Source organism: Mizuhopecten yessoensis, unplaced genomic scaffold (genome assembly GCF_002113885.1).
Source record: "Mizuhopecten yessoensis strain PY_sf001 unplaced genomic scaffold, ASM211388v2 scaffold716121, whole genome shotgun sequence".
Lineage (NCBI taxonomy): Eukaryota > Metazoa > Mollusca > Bivalvia > Pectinida > Pectinidae > Mizuhopecten > Mizuhopecten yessoensis.
In genome coordinates, this window is record NW_018479958.1 from 76279 (window position 1) to 97406 (window position 21128).

Consider the following 21128-nt stretch of genomic DNA (forward strand, 5'->3'; position numbering starts at 1 on the left):
GGAGACCTCCTGGTGGGCGACCAGGTAGCTCAATCGGTGGAGTGTCTGTCTAGAGATCGGAGACCTCCTGGTGGGCGACCAGGTAGCTCAATCGGTGGAGTGTCTGTCTAGAGATCGGAGACCTCCTGGTGGGCGACCAGGTAGCTCAATCGGTGGAGTGTCTGTCTAGAGATCAGAGATCTCCTGGTGGGCGACCAGGTAGCTCAATCGGTGTAGTGTCTGTCTAGACATCAGAGACCTCCTGGTGGGCGACCAGGTAGCTCAATCGGTGGAGTGTCTGTCTAAAGATCGGAGGTCCCGGGTTTGAACCCCAGTTTGGCTGTGCATTTTCCCTCTCCTGTCACAGATGTGAACATAACAAACAAGAAACACTGATATTGAATCTATTTAGGTATGACTTTAATGTTTATACCTGTATGACTTAAATGTCATCCACCTTCAAATAAACATTTATCAGGTCTAATNCTTCTTCCTTTCCTTTACCTTAGCTTTCAACTCCCTCCTCTTCCATCCCTCGCTCCCCCACCCCTCACACAAATAAACACACTTATGAGAAAACAAAATTAACTACATTTTTTCTCTATGAAGTTGCACCCACTCCACCCCAAATGTAAATCTGATTTGATTGATATATTGTGTTACACAGGGTTTCAGATTATAATACAGGTTACTGTAACAAGTATGTTGTGTTACACAAGGGTGTCAGATCTGAAAGGTTAATCTGACCAATATGTTGGTTTACACAGAGTGTCAGATCTGACAGGTCAATCTGACCAATATGTTGGTTTACACAGGGTGTCAGATAAGACAGGTCAATCTGACCAATATGTCATGTTATACATGGTGTCAGATTATACAGGTTACTCCAACCAGTATGTTGTGTTACACAGGGTGTCGGATCTGACAGGTTAATCTGACCAATATGTCGTGTTACACAGGGTGTCAGATAAGACAGGTCAATATGACCAATATGTCATGTTACACAGGGTGTCAGATTATACAGGTTACTCTAACCAGTATGTTGTGTTACACAGGGTGTCAGATCTGACAGGTTTATTTTGTTCATGTTTTATATGTGAAGGAAAAGTAGTCATACAATCACTACAACTGATTAAATCATATATTTGATATATATTTATATATTTTTATTGATATACAGTGATATTCTGTGCCTTTCAAACTTTGATAAGAACAAATGTCATATTGTACAAAAATCATGATTTATGTCAGTTATTCCCCTTGAATTATATTTAACTTTGATTTTTTTCATTTGAAACAATATACATAATATGCTGACTGAAAACTTCAAGCAAATAAGGATATAGAAACAAGGTATAACAGTTGGTTTCTTTAAACCAGAATTAAAATCATAATTAAACTACAGTATGAACAATTTAGTGTTCTCATCATAACTTTACCAGGTTTTATATTTCGAACTCTTTTGGGTTGGAGATACATTAGGCTAATATAGGATAAATCCCTAAATCTTACGACATCATTCTGTTGTCATTAATGTGACATCATGACCCAGTCCTATCAATCCTTGTTATCCGTGAAGGAAAGCCGGAGTTACCTGAGAAAAACCAGTACATGGCGACTTCCCCACGTAGGCCTCGAACCCGCGACCCAGTGGTGGAGGGCTAGTGGTAGCAGAATGTCAGACGCCTTAAACACTTGGCCACCGCGGCCCCTCAACTCACTAAGCCAGTGTGTGTACACTCTTTGCTTGACAAAGGAAACAGACATTTTTGAAAGCATTTGTTTAACATAGAAGACAATTATTTCCCTGAAAGGTTTTCAAAACCTTTGGTCATTGAACATTTTTCACATAAAAACTCCTTTTATGGTTTTAAAACTGTTTCATCTTCTTCACAACCGCAACTAGACTCTGTAAACATAAACAAGAGCTTTACTGAAACATGAACAACTCAATCTTGAATTAAAGCTGACCAAAAGTGAAGCTACAAAACCCTAAAACATTGTGAAAATCACAGCCGGGATATTTAGTTTAAAAACCTCTTTAGATTCCAGTTTCTTCAGTTTCTGGGATTCATTTTATGTCCCATTCAGCGAATCCAGACTGGACCATCTCGTGTGATACGTGAATGTCCTGAAACGAATCAAGTACACGTGGTATAATATTTCATCTTCAGGGGAGGGGTGTAATGGGAGGTCGCTGTTCACTTAAAACAGATCAATTACACAGTTAAATCAGGCAGGATGAATGAAAAGTGTTTGCATAAAACAGACAGTCATTAAATACAGATGGTTGTATTATCAGATTCGACTGTATACTCAAATACTGGTGACTATGGGTTGTTAAATATAGCCTATGTTGAAGGGTTACATATTAAATAGAATACACAGTATCTTAAAGTTATCACTCATCAGCTCATCACTCTTATCTTTGTCATTCCTTAATCCTGATTAAATCAACCATGTATTTTCTATGTAATGGTTTTCCTCACTCATCTTGTAATATTGCCATTCTTCACAGAACAGTCAAGTGTTACTTAGAATATTGATAAGTACTTTGTAACAATTACATTTTACTTCCTGACGAGAGAATTACTGCATGTACATAGCTACATACCACAGGAGAGTTTGTGTCTATGAGCTGAACAATTTGTGTTGTTTCACCATCCCCCTCGCACTTTGTTCCGATCCTTTTTGCCATAAGGACCTTCCACTTGGCAGCGTATGTGATATCCTCAAAGTGGTTTACGTCATCTTCAGTCCAGTCCTCACCTAAACAGGGGGAGAAACAGGGTCACAGTGACATGGTAGTTGTAACAGTGGAAAATACAAAGCCAGACCAGGATTTGAACTGAGAGCCTCTGAACTCTAGCAGACACTAAATGAGCTACCTAGTCGCCAACAACTGACCCAGTCGAGTTCCTCTACAAAGTTATACTTTCTACAGTGTACCCAGCTAGCTGTATCCTAACATCTGAATCACAGACAATTGATCCTTTTATATTATTTCTACAATATTTTTATGAGATAACTATAAGATCTTGAATAATGTAAACTTTCATGTATATTTACGTTTCTGTTTTTAATGTTAATGCTTCTGATTTTAATAGTATACAGATTCCTCTGTCGGCCATATTTTTCTCTCTTGCTAAAACTATCTTAATTTCTGAATGTTATTTAATTAAAGGTGGATTTTGCTCAAATCCCACCTTAGACATTGTATAAATGTGGACCAAGTTTCATCAAAATTTGGTTTTATTTGATTAAGTTATTGTGCAGAAACCTTCAACCAATCACAGAGCAGTATGCCAGTTAATTCTGTATGAATTTTGCTCATCTTCAAGCTTAGCCTTTCTATACTGTACACGCTTCCTAAGTTTCTTCATATTGAATGAAAAAGGAATCGGAAGAGTGGATGGACAAATAGATACTCCCCATACCATAACATTCCCCGTCAAAAGGAAGAGAGGTGGACAAATAGATACTCCCCATACCATAACATTCCCCGTCAAAAGGAAGAGTGGTGGACAAATAGATACTCCCCATACCATAACATTCCCGTCAAAAGGAAGAGTGGTGGACAAATGGATACTCCCCATACCATAACATTCCCCGTCAAAATTTAGACAAGAATACCAAACCAGAATGCATACCGGGTACTTGACAACTTATTTTAATTTCCATGGGGGAAGTTTTACGTGCTCAGAATAATAGCATAAATAACATGTGTTATATACACCCTAGGGAAACATTAACACCTTTAAATGGCATCTTTTGAGCTGTTCTTTCAGAATATATCATCAGATCTTAGAAAAAAGGAATAGTTTGGTTGAAAAACGGAATTTCAGCGATCCAAAATCGGGAGTCTCTCTCCAAGATAGGGAGAGCTGGCAAGTATGGTTAAATGCTGTGTCATCACGTACAATGATGAACAAGTACCAGCTTAATTAACAGGCATCACTTGTAATGGTGTTCTTAAAACTTGTCAGGTCTGTTTGTTGTTATGAATATGGTATGGCTAGTCAGAGGAACCTGGGCCGCTTTCGTTTATCACGATCCAAACGGTTGATCCAGTTGGACCACAGTTGTTCGTTTATGAAATAAGGTCATACCAAGTAATCTGATGCTGCTTTGCGGCGAGCCTTCATTTGTAGGTCTGCCAGTTATAATGACTACAGATACTGACCTTTGGTCTTGACCTGTGTTTACAGGGGACCCCAAAACAACGCCAGCCCTCCCTTCTGAATCTGTTCTAAGGTTATAATGACTACAGATACTGCCCTTTGGCCTTGACCTGTGTTTACAGGCTAACCCTATACAACGCCAGCCCTCCCCTCTGAGTCTGTTGTAAGGTTATAATGACTACAGTTACTGACCTTTGGCCTTGATCTGTGTTTACAGGGGAACCCTATACAACGCCAGCCCTCCCCTCTGAATCTGCTGTAAGGTTATAATGACTACAGATACTGACCTTTGGCCTTGACCTGTGTTTACAGGAGAACCCTATACAATGCCAGCCCTCCCCTCTGAATCTGCTGTAAGGTTATAATGACTACAGATACTGACCTTTGGCCTTGACCTGTGTTTACAGGCGAACCCTATACAACGCCAGCCCTCCCCTCTGAATCTGCTGTAAGGTTATGATGACTACAGATACTGACCTTTGGCCTTGACCTGTGTTTACAGGAGAACCCAAAACAACGCCAGCCCTCCCCTCTGAATCTGTTGTAAGGTTATAATGACTACAGTTACTGACCTTTGGCCTTGATCTGTGTTTACAGGGGAACCCTATACAACGCCAGCCCTCCCCTCTGAATCTGCTGAAAGGTTATAATGACTACAGATACTGACCTTTGTCCTTGATCGGTGTTTACAGGGGAACCCAAAACAACGCCAGCCCTCCCCTCTGAATCTGTTGTAAGGTTATAATGACTACAGATACTGACCTTTGGCCTTGACCTGTGTTTACAGGGGAACCCTATACAATGCCAGCCAGCCCCTCTAAATCAGTTGTAAGGTTATAATGACTACAGTTACTGACCTTTGGCCTTGACCTGGGCCAGACAACACTGGACAGCCTGGAATGGTAGTAGTAAGAAGTCGTCCCTGTAGAGAGAAGGTTGTCAATAACAAGGAAATATCACCAACACGTTTATAGATATAATGCTCCCCTGTAGTTTTTTGTAGACCATCAATGAACATGTGCGTTTGTATTCAGTGAAATTACAAAGAAACAATATCATGACTTTATCAATATCCAACGAAAGTAAATACAGTGTATACCAAGTTTTCTTCTGCATTTTCCTTGTCAAATTTTTGATGTAATTTGTCAGTTTTGTGACAATCATAATAAAAATTTCTCCGATTCATTACCTTTCAAAGTAATATTTATGAAACTCCCTGAAGCTTGTCTTAAAAAAAATGATATGAAACTTGTTTCTAATCATCTATATTTTCTTGATTCTACCTGTCTAGTTACCTGAGCAAACGAACATTGCTGATGTGTGAGTATCCACTATCACCATAGTCGAGGAAATAGAGGTCCAGTTGACTCCCTTCTATACCCATCACTCGGGCCCGGTACCACGAGTTGTCTTGCTCATACAATGCTGCGACGAAGTCTCCGACAAGGTACTGATCATCTGACAGGTTCTTAATAAATACCCCAAAATATTTATATACATGTATATCTAATAAAAAGGATGTAAAGCAATTTTGTCACTATAATTAAAATTGTTTATATGCTTTGCAATCTGTGGTCATAATTTTTTCACTTAGAATAACTCTGTCTTACCTTGTAGTGGTCAAGGTTTACTTTGTAGTGGTCAATTTCTTATCTTGTATTGGTCAAGTCTTACCTTGTAGTGGTCAAGTCTACCTTGTATTGGTCAAGTTTTACCTTGTAGTGGTCAAGTTTTACCCTGTAGTTGTCAAGTCTTTCCTTGTAGTGGTCAAGTCTTACCTTGTAGTGGTCAAGTCCTACCTTATAGTTGTAAAGTCTTTCCTTGTTGTGGTCAAGTCTTACCTTGTAGTGGTCAAGTTTTACATTGTAGTGGTCAAGTCTTTCCTTGTAGTGGTCAAGTCTTACCTTGTAGTGGTCAAGTCTTGTCTTGTAGTGGTCAAGGTTTACCTTGTAGTGGTCAAGTTTTTCTTTGTAGTGGTCAAGTCTTACCTTGTAGTGGTCAGGCTTTACTTTGTAGTGGTCAAGTCTTACTTTGTAGCTGTCAAGTTTTACCCTGGAGTGGTCAAGTCTTACCTTGTAGTGGTCAAGTCTTACCTTGTAGTGGTCAGTGTTGTAAAGGCTTGTGTCCTTTGGACCAGTTCGTCGAGATGAATCGCATTGGTTGAGATGATTTGTACCCAGAAATGTTGTGGGTCAGCGACGGACGACACATGTGGTCAAGTCTTGCCTTGTAGTGGTCAAGTTTTGCCTTGTAGTGGTCACTGTTTACCTTGTTGTGGTCAAGTTTTTCTTTGTAGTGGTCAAGTCTTCCCCTGAAGTGGTCAAGTTTTACTTTGTAGTGGTCAAGTCTTAACTTGTAGTGGTCAAGTCCTACCTTGTAGTGGTCAAGTCCTACCTTGTAGTGGTCAAGTTTTACCTTGTAGTGGTCAAGTCTTATTTTGTAGTGGTCAAGTCTTACCTTGAAGTCATCAAGTCTTATTTTGTAGTGGTCAGTCATCAAGTCTTATTTTGTAGTGGTCAGTCATCAAGTCTTATTTCGTAGTGATCAAATCTTACCTTGTAGTGGTCAGTGTTGTAAAGGCTGGACATCCGTTGGACCAGTTCGTCGAGATGAATTGCATTGGTTGAGATGATTTGTACCCAGAAATGTTGTGGGTCAGCCACGGACGACACATACACTTCTATATATTCTTTATTAGGCCATTCTTTAACGTGTGTCGTCAAAGAAACATGTTTCTGTGGCGATGATGGATTCGTGGGAATGCCTTCTTGATCATTAGAATGCTTCTCTGAAAATTGCACCATTTTTGAATAAGGAAACATTTTCATGATCCATTTTTCATTTCAGATCTTGACCCCTAAAATAAATATGAAAAACAAAATCTGTCCTAACAGGTAAGTCAGACAGAGATTATCATATAAAATAGAGGAAAGGATTGATATCAGATCTGTCCTATATAAAATAGAGGATAGGATTGATATCAGATCTGTCCTATATAAAATAGAGGATAGGAATGATATCAGATCTGTCCTATATAAAATAGAGGATAGGAATGATATCAGATCTGTCCTATATAAAATAGAGGATAGGAATGATATCAGATCTGTCCTATATAAAATAGAGGATAGGAATGATATCAGATCTGTCCTATATAAAATAGAGGATAGGAATGATATCAGATCTGTCCTATATAAAATAGAGGATAGGAATGATATCAGATCTGTCCTATATAACATTTAGAATTTGAAGATTCAATGAATCAAAATACAGGTAAATCGTAAAAAAAAACCCACCTAGGTGTCATTGTCTCCAGACGGACACTTGTTATTCTCACCTGCGTTTGTCAGAACATGCCCAGTACGACGTATAGATCCTGAAGCTTGTTTATTACGCTGTTCCCGATTGGCTGCAATCACAGCTGCCTTGGCACGGAATATTTCTTCCTCGTCCACCTTTTCTTCAATGAGACTCTGACAAAGGGAAATAACTCTAAATGACTAATCACAACCCCTTAACTCATTCACCTCTAAATTCTATAATGAACTAATCTAGCCTTCAAATTGGAAAAGTTTAAATTTGTCGTCAGGGGTAAATAAGTAAAAGGACTTTACTCAAACTGTTTACATGACAATTTATTGCCACGGTTTCATTTTCACCTGTTTGCCCTCATTATGGTGAATTTATCACGAGAACAAACTTTAGTAAAACACATAATAAACATACCAAGCAAATACGAAGAGCGAAATTATCACTGGGTTTAGGGTACTTCTTACTTCTTTATTGTTTAAAAAACTAGATAGTAACAAATCTCCATGGGAAAGCTGCAGCAGACCATGTCTTTTCAGAAGACGCCTTTCATTAATTTTGTTTTGATATAATTATGGCGACAACTGACTCAATGTATTTTAAATCAAGGTTAGACATTACTCATATCTGATTCCCATACATTTATAACCATTCAGAATTAAAGGTCTCCTGAAAAAGGGGTGTAACTGGACACTTTATTGTTTTCTATGTATATTGAAGCAACGGATGTTTTTCTGGGGTTGAATTTCTGTATGTAGCATAATATTAAAAGAACATTAGCGACTCCAAAACCATGTAAACATTTATTTCAGCTAGTGCTGTTGTTGAATCCTTGTTCTGAAACCTCAGTGCTTTGGATTCCAAACTGTTAGAATCCAGAGCACCCCTCAAAATAGTCCAAGCCTTCTCAATATTGTTTTCATCAAAACATGGGTTCTAAGTAAGGTCGCGCTGGATTGGTTTGTTTTGTGCATTGGACCAATGGGAAACTCACTTTCATACAACATTCAGTGTTCTTGGAAATTCTCATCGGACCACGGTAAAATAGTACCCCTGAATTGTACGATGTGGATTATTCGAAACAGTGTGTTACACTCTCTATTGATAGGCGTAAATGTCCAGGGTCATGTGACATATGAAATATATAACTTCATCACATCGTTGTACAGGTAAATAATACAAATCATTCACTCAGTCATAGCCCGACAAAGGGACCAGTCGGTCTCACTCAGCCATACCTTGACAAGGGACCAGTCGGTCTCACTCAGCCATACCATGACAAAGGGACCAGTTGCTCAGCCATAGCTTGACAAAGGGACCAGTCCTCGGTCTCACTCAGCCATAGCCCGACAAAGGGACCAGTCGGTCTCACTCAGCCATACCTTGACAAAGGGACCAGTCGGTCTCACTCAGTCATAGCCCGACAAAGGGACCAGTCGGTCTCACTCAGCCATACCATGGATATATCTATCTGCTCCCTACTGCCCGTGATAGAGACTAACCTTGGCTATTTCTATCTGCTCCCTACTGCCCGTGATAGAGACTTACCTTAGCAATTTTATCTGCTCCCTACTGCCCGTGATAGAGACTTACCTTAGCTATTTCTATCTGCTCCCTACTGCCAGTGACAGAGACTTACCTTGGCTTTACTATCTGCTCCCTACTGCTCGTGATAGAGACTTACCTTGGCTATTTCTATCTGCTCCCTACTGCTAGTGACAGAGACTTACCTTGGCAATTTCTATCTGCTCCCTCCTGCTCGTGATAGAGACTTACCTTAGCTATTTTTATCTGCTCCCTACTGCGCGTGATAGAGACTAACCTTGGCTATTTCTATCTCCTCCCTACTGCCCGTGATACAGACTTATATAATTACCTCGGCTACATCTATCTGCTCCCTACTGCTCGTGATATAGACTTACCTTGGCTTTTCTATCTGCTCCCTACTGCCAGTGACAGAGACTTACCTTGGCTATTTCTATCTGCTCCCTACTGCTCGTGATAGAGACTTTCCTTGGCTATTTCTATCTGCTCCCTACTGCTCGTGATAGAGACTTACCTTGGCTATTTCTATCTGCTCCCTTCTGCCCATGATGGCGACTAACCTTGGATATTTCTATCTGCTCCCTACTGCCCGTGATAGAGACATACCTTGGCTATTTCTATCTGCTCCCTTCTGCCCATGATGGCGACTAACCTTGGATATTTCTATCTGCTCCCTACTGCCCGTGATAGAGACTTGCCTTGGCTATTTCTATCTGCTCCCTACTGCCCGTGATAGAGACTTACATTGGCTATTTCTATCTGCTCCCTACTGCCCGTGATAGAGACATACCTTGGCAATTTCTATCTGCTCCCCTCTGCCCATGATGGCGACTAACCTTGGATATATCTATCTGCTCCCTACTGCCCGTGATACAGACTTATATAATTACCTCGGCTATATCTATCTGCTCCCTACTGCCCGTGATGGAGACCTATATAATTACCTCAGCTATATCTATCTGCTCCCTACTGCCAGTGACAGGGACTTACCTTGGCTATTTCTATCTGCTCCCTACTGCCCGTGATAGAAACTTAACTTGGCTATTTCTATCTGCTCCCTACTGCCCATGATAGAGACTAACCTTGGCTATTTCTATCTGCTCCCTACTGCCCGTGAAAGAGACTAACCTTGGCTATTTCTATCTGCTCCCTACTGCCCATGATAGAGACTAACCTTGGCTATTTCTATCTGCTCCCTACTGCCAGTGACAGAAACTTACCTTGGCTATTTCTATCTGCTCCCTACTGCCCGTGAAAGAGACTAACCTTGGCTATTTCTATCTACTCCCTACTGCCTGTGATAGAAACTTACCTTGGCTATTTCTATCTGCTCCCTCCTGCCTGTGATAGAAACTTACCTTGGCTATTTCTATCTGCTCCCTTCTGCCTGTGATAGAAACTTACCTTGGCTATATCTATCTGCTCCCTACTGCCCGTGATAGAGACATACCTTGGCTATTTTTATCTGCTCCCTTCTGCCCATGATGGCGACTAACCTTGGATATATCTATCTGCTCCCTACTGCCCGTGATAGAGACTCACCTTGGCTATTTCTATCTGCTCCCTACTGCCAGTGACCGAAACTTACCTTGGCTATTTCTATCTGCTCCCTTCTGCCTGTGATAGAAACTTACCTTGGCTATATCTATCTGCTCCCTACTGCCCGTGATAGAGACATACCTTAGCTATTTCTATCTGCTCCCTACTGCCAGTGACCGAAACTTACCTTGGCTATTTCTATCTGCTCCCTCCTGCCTGTGATAGAAACTTACCTTGGCTATTTCTATCTGCTCCCTTCTGCCTGTGATAGAAACTTACCTTGGCTATATCTATCTGCTCCCTACTGCCCGTGATAGAGACTCACCTTGGCTATTTCTATCTGCTCCCTACTGCCCATGATAGAGACTAACCTTGGATATTTCTATCTGCTCCCTTCTGCCTGTGATAGAAACTTACCTTGGCTATATCTATCTGCTCCCTACTGCCCGTGATAGAGACATACCTTAGCTATTTCTATCTGCTCCCTACTGCCCATGATAGAGACTAACCTTGGATATTTCTATCTGCTCCCTTCTGCCTGTGATAGAAACTTACCTTGGCTATATCTATCTGCTCCCTACAGACTTACCTTGGCTATTTCTATCTGCTCCCTACTGCCAGTGACCGAAACTTACCTTGGCTATTTCTATCTGCTCCCTCCTGCCTGTGATAGAAACTTACCTTGGCTATTTCTATCTGCTCCCTCCTGCCCGTGATAGAGACTAACCTTGGCTATTTCTATCTACTTACCTTGGCTATTTCTATCTGCTCCCTCCTGCCTGTGATAGAAACTTACCTTGGCTATTTCTATCTGCTCCCTCCTGCCCGTGATAGAGACTAACCTTGGCTATTTCTTTCTGCTCCCTGCTGCCCGTGATAGAGACTAACCTTGGATATTTCTATCTGCTCCCTTCTGCCTGTGATAGAAACTTACCTTGGCTATATCTATCTGCTCCCTACTGCCCGTGATAGAGACATACCTTAGCTATTTCTATCTGCTCCCTACTGCCCGTGAAAGAGACTAACCTTGGCTATTTCTATCTGCTCCCTACTGCCGGTGATAGAGACTTACCTTAGCTATTTCTATCTGCTCCCTACTGCCCGCGATAGAGACTTACCTTAGCTATTTCTATCTGCTCCCTACTGCCCGTGATTGAGACTTACCTTGGCTATTTCTATCTGCTCCCTACGGCCTGTGATAGAAACTTAACTTGGCTATTTCTATCTGCTCCCTACTTCCCATGATAGAGACTTACCTTGGCTATTTCTATCTACTCCCTGCTGCCTGTGATAGAAACTTACCTTGGCTATTTCTATCTGCTCCCTCCTGCCTGTGATAGAAACTTACCTTGGCTATTTCTATCTGCTCCCTCCTGCCTGTGATAGAAACTTACCTTGGCTATTTCTATCTGCTCCCTTCTGCCTGTGATAGAAACTTACCTTGGCTATATCTATCTGCTCCCTACTGCCCGTGATAGAGACTTATCTTGGCTATTTCTATCTGCTCCCTACTGCCCATGATAGAGACTAACCTTGGATATTTCTATCTGCTCCCTTCTGCCTGTGATAGAAACTTACCTTGGCTATATCTATCTGCTCCCTACAGACTTACCTTGGCTATTTCTATCTGCTCCCTCCTGCCCGTGATAGAGACTAACCTTGGCTATTTCTTTCTGCTCCCTACTGCCCGTGATAGAGACTAACCTTGGCTATTTCTTTCTGCTCCCTACTGCCCGTGATAGAGACTAACCTTGGATATTTCTATCTGCTCCCTACTGCCTGTGATAGAGACTTACCTTGGCTATTTCTATCTGCTCGCTACTGCCCGTGATAGAGACTTACCTTGGCTATTTCTATCTGCTCGCTACTGCCCGTGATAGAGACTTACCTTGGCTATTTCTATCTGCTCCCTACTGCCCGTGATAGAGACTTACCTTAGCTATTTCTATCTGCTCCCTACTGCCCGTGATAGAAACTTACCTTGGCTATATCTATCTGCTCCCTACTGCCGATGATGGAGACTTTCTTGGTGATATCACGGGGCTCCTCTCGTGCTCGGTCTATATATACCCGTGCGTTTGACGACCGGGAGATCTGACGTATGCTGTCTCCATTTCTACCTGGAATGACACAGAAATTAAACACAGAGAAAGAAACAAATCTTTCAAGATGTGATACAAATGAAGATCTGCATGTCGTAAAACTGGAACGCTGCATTGATTTTTACAACAGTTATGTCCCTTTGTGACTTATGTCCACTGTTAAGTGTGAATATTTTGACTGCAACTAAAGTCACAGTAATGAATAGTTTCATACGCGGCATCATAAACTTTATTTTATCTGGATATCTTTATTTACATTTATTTCACCAGTCGTCAGAGACATGTACAGATGTGTTTCTCTTTCCAAAAAACATCAATTTCACAAATATATCATGGCTTTATAATGCTATGTTTCCCCTATTCGGACCAGGTGAGCTAAAAGTTGACCTAAAAGTTGACTTGCTTTGAACTTAGGTGTCGCTCCTCTATAATCTTCAAAGGTATGAGCCTAGTGATTAGTCAGGTTATTTTTACCTGAGACCAATCAAACAGCTATCTTTCTGCCTTCAATTTTGCTATGACATATTCCTGGGGTGTTGAGAGCATAAGGTAGGGTAACCCCTGAGTATCAAGGTAGGGTAACCCCTGAGTGTCAAGGTAGGGTACCCCCTGAGTGTCAAGGTAGGGTAACCCTGAGTGTCAAGGTAGGGTAGCCCCTGAGTGTCAAGGTAGGGTAACCCCTGAGTGTCAAGGTAGGGTAACCCCTGAGTGTCAAGGTAGGGCAACCCCTGAGTTAGTCCGAATTATTCTGACGTTTTGTCGACTTTTTTCATATCGGTTTGTCATCGATTAACGTCAGAACTCCGGCCCTCTATAATATGCGGGAAATATGCGACCCGCGCCCGGAGCGCACTTCAAACTGATATTTTAGAAACAAATTGTCACTTTCACACAGATGTCGCACATGGATCCTAATTACATATAATTCTGCCCAGAGTTACCTCCCCCTGATTACCTATAATTCTCACCAGAGTTACCTCCCCCTGATTTCCTATAATTCTGCCCAGAGCTACCTCCCCCTGTTTGCCTATAATTCTGTCCAGAGTTACCTCACCCTGATTACCTATAATTCTGTCCAGAGCTACCTCCCCCTGTTTACCTATAATTCTGTCCAGATTTACCTCACCCTGATTACCTATAATTCTGCCCAGAGTTACCTCCCCCTGATTACCTATAATTCTGTCCAGAGTTACCTCCCCCTGATTACCTATATTTCTGTCCAGAGTTACCTCACCCTGATTACCTATAATTCTGCCCAGAGTTATCTCCCCCTGTCTACCTATAATTCTGCCCAGAGTTATCTTCCCCTGATTACCTTTAATTCTGCCCAGAGTTATCTCCCCCTGATAACCTATAATTCTGCCCAAAGTTATCTCCCCCTGATTACCTATAATTCTGCCGAGAGCTTTGACTGGTACTTGTATCTCCTCTGTAAGCAATGTAGGCATTTCGTTGATTGTTTTCCTGACAAGAAGCTCCGCCTCCTGTGCCTGGTCGGTTGACCCTCTGATCACCAGGACACGGTCCTCTCCTGAATCACGCTTCGAGTCGTCTCGGAAACAGATCATTGTTCCGGTCTGATTCTGCAGCTGTTAAATTGTTTAAAATGGCCATAGTAATTTCAAGACAGCAAAACAGATCAATACTTGACAAAGGCACATGAAAATTTGTAAATCCCCCCACATTTATGGCAACTTTTCTATTACAATTCTTTCCAAACATAAACAGACACACAAAGTACAATCAGACTGCCACAGTCATTGTAAAACATCTGTTACATGGGTAAACAATTATATGACTAAAGCCCATGACCACACCAAATACAGATGGGGGGTTTTGTCTTGAAATGTGCTTGAATTTTCCCTTATCATCATTTTAAAACTGTTACTGCAAAAACTGAAGGTTATAACAAACTGTAGTTTACTGTAAAACATATTTATCAAAAATGTGTTTTTTTTGGAAGATTAGGGTAAGGATAAATCCAGTGACCTGCATTTAGAAAGATGTTTGTCCGTTAGTTGTTATGCTTGCGATACCTTTTTAATATTAGCTCCCTGTCGGCCAATCAGGGGCCCCACAGCCTTAGAAGGGACCATGACCTCAATAACTGTCTGTCTTGAAGTTGTGACCCTTTGCTGATCCTCGTCGTCATCTTCTGTTTGGTGCAAAACATTACCTCCGAGTCATTAATATTCAAGAATTCAAAAATATTCATATCTCATTTATATTCATGTTTCAATTATATTCATACCTTATTAATATTCATGATTGGATTCAGTGAATGCCACCTTTACCAACACAGGATTTTATAAATTATATAATATATTATATGGCTTCTACAGGTTTTTATAAATATATTCTATTTCGTGGCCCCAAAGGATAGGGCGCAATGCATATAACCATAATACACTATCATGTTTGCAGACCAAACAATCTCGTCCCTATTGAGGATGGTTAAGCAGTATCCCGCTGTAGGACCATTGTTTTTTAGAACTGACCACACTCAACTGTTTATAATAAAGCAATTGAACTAGTTGTAATTTTGATGATACAGATGCATTAAACCACTTAAAAACTAGAAATTTAAGTCTCCCCTTATTAGCCAATAGACAAACTTCGGAATAAAAAAAATAACAAAGGGCCATATCTCTTTACATAGTGGGGCACGAGACCAGAATTTAGAATGCGACACTCCTACGTCTCAAGATACCTAACTATAGCAAGTTTGGTGAAACGTAGGTGAAATAACATGGAACTTATGCTCCGGACAAACTTCGGTATTAAAATAAACAAAGGGCCATAACTCTGTATATAGTGAAGCACGAGACATAATTCCAGTGCACTGCATACCTTCTGTGGGTAATGCATGCATACCTCAAGTTTCATCAAGTTATCTTTAACGGTTTAAAAGTTATGGCCCGGACAAGTGGTGATTAGAAGAACCAGAACCAGAAGAAGAAGAAGAAGAACCCGTAGTACCTTCATTCGAAGGGGAGACATAATTTCATATAATATATTATATCTAGCTAGATCTACATTTTTTGGTAAAGCTGTTTGGTGTGTATATCTCAAGATTTAACAACAGTGCATCCATCCTATCTATCAAAACGTAAAAGAAATGCTACCCTATTAGTAATCTATATGTGTTTCCTAATGATTTCCGTTCTGAAGTGTTTGTAACATCTGTGCAACGGATAATCCCAAAACAACCTCATCAAAATGTTTACTTCTAAGTATGGTCTCCATGTATAGCAAGGCAGAAGAGAAGCATGAAAATAGCAAGGATCCAAGTCTGTTCATAGCTGTCCGAACACGATATTCTAGTAGTGTTTACATAGCCTAGGAACACGATATTCTAGTAGTGTTTACATAGCCTAGGAACACGATGTTCTAGTAGTGTTTACATAGCCTAGGAACTTGCAGCAGAAATGTAAATATGTGCCAGTGGATGATAAAGTCTGAGGATATTTAACTCCAATAAACAACCCAGTGTTCTTACCCTCATCTTGGTTCCTTAGCAACCAGTACAGTAGTAGGCATGTGGCTGGGACACCCAGGGTCAGGATGACCTTGCTCCTAATGGAAAGGTCAAGGTTCATTGTCATAGTATATGTAAGGTCATCTTGTTCTTTCTACAAAACAAAAACAAGATTCATACAGAAAACTCATGCCCATCTTTTCCTGGATGTAAATTTCAGTTTCTTCTTCCTTATGAATGATAAATATGTGTTACTGAATATGGGATAAGGTAATAAGCTATAAAATGTTTAGTTAGTTACAAAGTTTATAAAAACACAATATTGTTACCACATCACTAAATTGCTGGGAGTAGTAGATAACCATTGGTGCAATAACTCAACTCCTTGTCACAACCCAGGAGCTTCTTTCCAGATTCAACCAAAAGAAACAAATTGACATGGCTATTTTAGACTTCAGTAGAGCCTTTGACATGGTCCCACATCGACAGCTTTCGTACAAACTTGACCACTATGGCGTTCATCCCGACATCACTCGCTGGATTTCATCATTCCTGCAGGACAGAACCCAATGTGTACTAGTGGAGGGTGAACATTCAGCATCAGTGCAAATTGAGTCCGGAATCCCCGAGGGACAGTACTCGGACCACTCCTCTTCCTCTGCCACATCAATGACCTTCCACTAGCAGTGAAATCCACTGTCAGGTTATTCGCAGACGACTGTCTCCTTTATAGCACGATAAGAACTGTCCAGGATCACTTTGACATCATGAGGATCCTTCACTCAAAATCTCCATCAGCCGTTCGCTACACCCTCAGTGATACCATACTAGAAGAGGTAACTGACAACCCATATCTCGGCATCATCTTCACCAACACCATGAAATGGTCATCACAAATCACCAAACTTTCCAACCGTGTCAACTCTACACTGGAATTCCTTAGGAGAAATCTGAAGAAATGTCCGACGGATCTGAAATTGTGTGCGTTCAAGTCCCTTATTCGATCCGTATTAGAGTATAGTTCCACCATCTGGGACCCTTACATGGACATATATACCATAGAGAAAGTACAAAGGCGTGCAGCAAGATTCATTCTGTCAGATTACCAACGAGAAAGCAGTGCTACATCCATGCTAAACAGACTAGAACTCGAACCACTGAAAGACAGATGTCGTGACCACAGACAAGTTGTTTAAGAACAATAATGGGCTAGTAGCCATACCCGCTGACGACTACATCACAGTCAGCCGTATACCAACACACGACGAAACAACAGTCAGCCATACCAACACACGACGAAACAACAGTCAGCCATACCAACACACGACAAAACAACAGTCAGAAACTACAACAGATATCGTGCAACACTGAGAACTACAGACAAACCTTCTTCCCACGCACACTAACCGATTTGAACGCCCTAAAAGAATCCTCCATCAGCGCAACTACGGTCGACCAGTTCCGTAGTAACCTCATAAACTAACTTTTACCCCACTCCTCCTCCCCGGATGTTAATTCAACAGGTTGGGCACAATGACGCATATGGGTAATAATCCTGCATTTGGGTAGAATCTTTGTATGTTATGGTTGAATGCACTTCAAATCTACTTTCACTATCCTATATAAAAAATCTAAATTTTGTACTTCACTTACGTTATTGAAAATCGCCATACCTATTGGTTATTACAAACAACTTTTGGTTGAACAGTTTTCGGTTTTGAAACAACAGTCAGAAACTACAACAGATATCGTGCAACACTGAAAACTACAGACAATCCTTCTTCCCACGCACACTAACCGATTAGAACGCCCTAAAAGAATCCTCCATCAGCGCAACTACGGTTAACCAGTTCCGTAGTAACCTCATAAACTAACTTTTACCCCACTCCTCCGGTCACCCTAATGAGTCTCCTCAGAGTAATGAGTGTCCTCAGAATGTCCTCTGAGGTTTTTGCATGCCCGAGCTCGTTATTTGATTTTTTTCATTTTTTTCTTCTGATTCTCAAATATTTTTCACTTATCTAGGTGTGTGCAAAATTTAAGTTCGATCGTAACAGTAAAAAGTACCGAAATATGTCGATAAAGATGCCTATTTGGGAAGAATGAGTGTCCTGGGAGGTTTTTGCGTGCCCGGGAGTTCGTTATTAGATTTTTTTCACTCCTCCTCCTCGGATGTGATATTCAATTTATGAATTTTATCTTTATATACAGATACAGACCAACTAGGGATTTAGCGTGTCGTCCCGTGGACAGCACATGTACAGTGTCTGACCAACTGAAATTCAACAACTTTTCGTGCATCATTAAGTGTATCGAAAATTATAGTGCATAGAAAAATTATTTGTCTGTCCCTCTACACTGCACCTGGCCTCAGACTATGAACGATTATGACAAAATCGCATGTTTTCTGGAACTTGGTCATTTTACTTGGGGGACGGAGTTAGCAACATTGATTATAGTATAGGCCTAGGTGTATTGACAGACTAGTACCAGCTCTTGAGCAGGTTGGGCACAACGGCGCATATGGGTAATAATCCTGCATTTGGGTAACATATAGGATAGTGAAAGTAGATTCGAAGTGCATTCAACCATAACATACAAAGATGTTACCCAAATGCAGGATTATTACCCATATGCGCCGTTGTGCCCAACCTGTTGAGTACCTGTGGCTGTAGTCCGAATTATTCTGACATTTTATCGACTTTTTTCATATCGGTTTGTCGTCGATTAACGACAGACCGATATGAAAAAAGTTGATAAAACGTCAGAATAATTCGGACTACTGTGGCTGTGGTCACACGATGCGAACCAAGAAATACACATTCATGATTCAATCAAATATAAAATAGTGTACTGTCAGCCAGTCAGCTTCCTCTACAAAAGAGAACGTTATGCATTGTGTCGATAAGTTCTGGTTTTGGACAGATCGTTCCTTGCACAAATAAGAGAACAGAACAAAATACCTTATTCCTTCGTTACCCGCGTGTTGTCAGAGTCCGTGTCAACTAAAGTTATCCCCCTTTAATATTTCCACTCGCTTCCGACCGGTGCGGTTGGCTTTCATCTGAACGGTTTGGCCGACTGTACTAGGTCTCTTTGTTTGTGGAACCGGGATGGACCTATATAATGTTATGATGTTGCTTTTCTAGCAAGCTTTTGCAAATTCATTCAGTATTTGTCCATCAGGCTTTATCCCTGAAAATATCACTTATTTATTATAAATAGGGAATGAAACACTTACTGTGTGACGGTCATATTTCGCGATGAGTTTATTTTCGATACGTCCCTAATTGAAATGAAAATAAAACAACAAACAGATAATTAAAAAGAAAACCAGCGGAATTATAAATGTAAGATATGGTAATAAATTTAAATCTGAAAACGGTTTTGCAGCTGAATGCTATCAAACATCCATAACTTTAATCGAAGGTTGTGTACCTGTGCATTTTTTTGTATGTTAATTTTGAAGAATTCAAAAGATCTTTTGATCATTCTTGAGCATCATCCGTTCTGCAAAAATGTTTCTCATATCAAAGCTTCTGACTTTTCCACTATGTACATTACCTTATACATTATACCAAGCGCCGTCTTTGTTCTGTTATTATGAGAGCTTTCTTTTCCAAGAAAACGAACGGCAATATATAATAATAATAATAATAATAATAATAATAATAATAATAATAATATACAACATTTATATAGCGCCCTATGTAATCTGTAAAATTACTCTAAAGCGCTTTACAACATATTGATAATAGTAATAGTGATAATTGTGAAACAAAAACAAAGGCTTACAATCACTTTTATACATTTAAGCAGAGACGTATATTACTATATACGTCTCTGATTTAAGCAAGCAATGTGCACATAATTGAACAAATAAAGGATGTTATTTACATGACGTCTTTGCAAGGATTCTAAAATGCAGACGTGAAGAGGTGAGTTTTGATGTCCCTCTTGAACTTGGTCAGGGTATTTGACTTTCTAATAGCAGATGGTAACCTATTCCACAACGTGGCCGAAACCCTCCCAAAGCACCTGTTTCCGTCGATCACCGTGCGAGATTTTGGGACACACAACACATTAGATTCTGACTCCGACCGCAGTGATCATGACGGCTGGTACAGGGTAACAAGCTCCTGTAATATAATATTAATAATTATCATATGTTTACTCAGAATATGAGTGTTTTTGCATATTTGATAACTTCTGACCACTTCTGATACCACTTCCGGTCACCCGTATTTGCGCTGTCAGTTGGTTTTTTGCTTAGACAGTGTGTTGCGCAGACGTCAACAAACAAAATGTGACTCGGATAGTGAATAAATCATGGCGTTTCATCTGCAATGAATACTATAGTAGTAGTCGGACTAATAATTACCGACAGCAGCGATTTGAATCGATATTTATTCAGAATTGACTGAATATCATCTTGTAATAATCAGTTTCAGTTGACATTGTTGACAAAATTATCTAATTGTTTTTCCTGTTGACTTAATTTTTTGTTACTTGAACATATGATAAAAAGTTTATAATATGACCATTTTGCTTTCATATCCCTTATCAGCCCTCGGTCCCGTATCAGCCCTCGGGGCCTTTGGCGCCTCGGGCTGATATCGGGACTCTCTTCTGTCTTGAAGATCTCCAGGGATTGGGCATTGCACACATCTCTTGGTAAGCTGTTCAACTAGATTACAGTCCGAGGGTAGAAAGATGATCTGGTATAGCCTTTGGTGGTTTTGATCTGCCGGTACTGGTGCTCACGGCCTCTGCGCCGAGATGAGCTCATCCTTCGGGTTGATGGCTACCAGCTTGTTCCGGATTGTATAACATACTGTCAGTCTGGCGTCAGTACCTCGGTGTTCCAGTGTCCTCCGTCCTAGATCTGATAGCACGTCGGTGTCCCAGTGACCTCCATCCTAGATCTGATAGCATGTCCGTGACACTGGAGGTGTTATTATGTCTGTTGAGGACCCACCGGGATGCTGCACGTCGCTG

The 21128-nt window shown here is 40.7% G+C and overlaps 1 protein-coding gene across 1 annotated transcript; it reads right to left on the bottom strand.

The window, feature by feature from the left end:
• Nucleotides 1-478: 478 nt before the first annotated feature.
• Nucleotides 479-19150, bottom strand: LOC110441762 (tudor and KH domain-containing protein-like). Its single transcript, XM_021485006.1, has 11 exons — nucleotides 19094-19150; nucleotides 16152-16284; nucleotides 14689-14807; nucleotides 14040-14241; nucleotides 12531-12670; nucleotides 7495-7630; nucleotides 6716-6948; nucleotides 5456-5628; nucleotides 5018-5082; nucleotides 2594-2748; nucleotides 479-2110 (listed from the first exon to the last, which is right to left on the bottom strand). The coding sequence occupies exons 2-11, from the start codon at nucleotides 16255-16257 to the stop codon at nucleotides 2051-2053; spliced, it is 1389 nt and encodes a 462-aa protein (XP_021340681.1). The 5' UTR covers nucleotides 16258-16284; nucleotides 19094-19150; the 3' UTR covers nucleotides 479-2050.
• Between the last annotated feature and the right edge of the window lie 1978 nt (nucleotides 19151-21128).

Coding starts and splice junctions, on each gene's coding strand:
- LOC110441762 (XM_021485006.1), bottom strand. CDS start 16,257: ATGACAATGAACCTTGACCTTTCCATTAGGAGCAAGGTCATCCTGACC. Junction 5,629..6,715: donor ACAACACTGACCACTACAAG/GTAAGATTTGAT, acceptor GTATTTATTAAG/AACCTGTCAGATGATCAGTA. Junction 2,749..5,017: donor GGCCCAGGTCAAGGCCAAAG/GTCAGTAACTGT, acceptor CCCCCTGTTTAG/GTGAGGACTGGACTGAAGAT.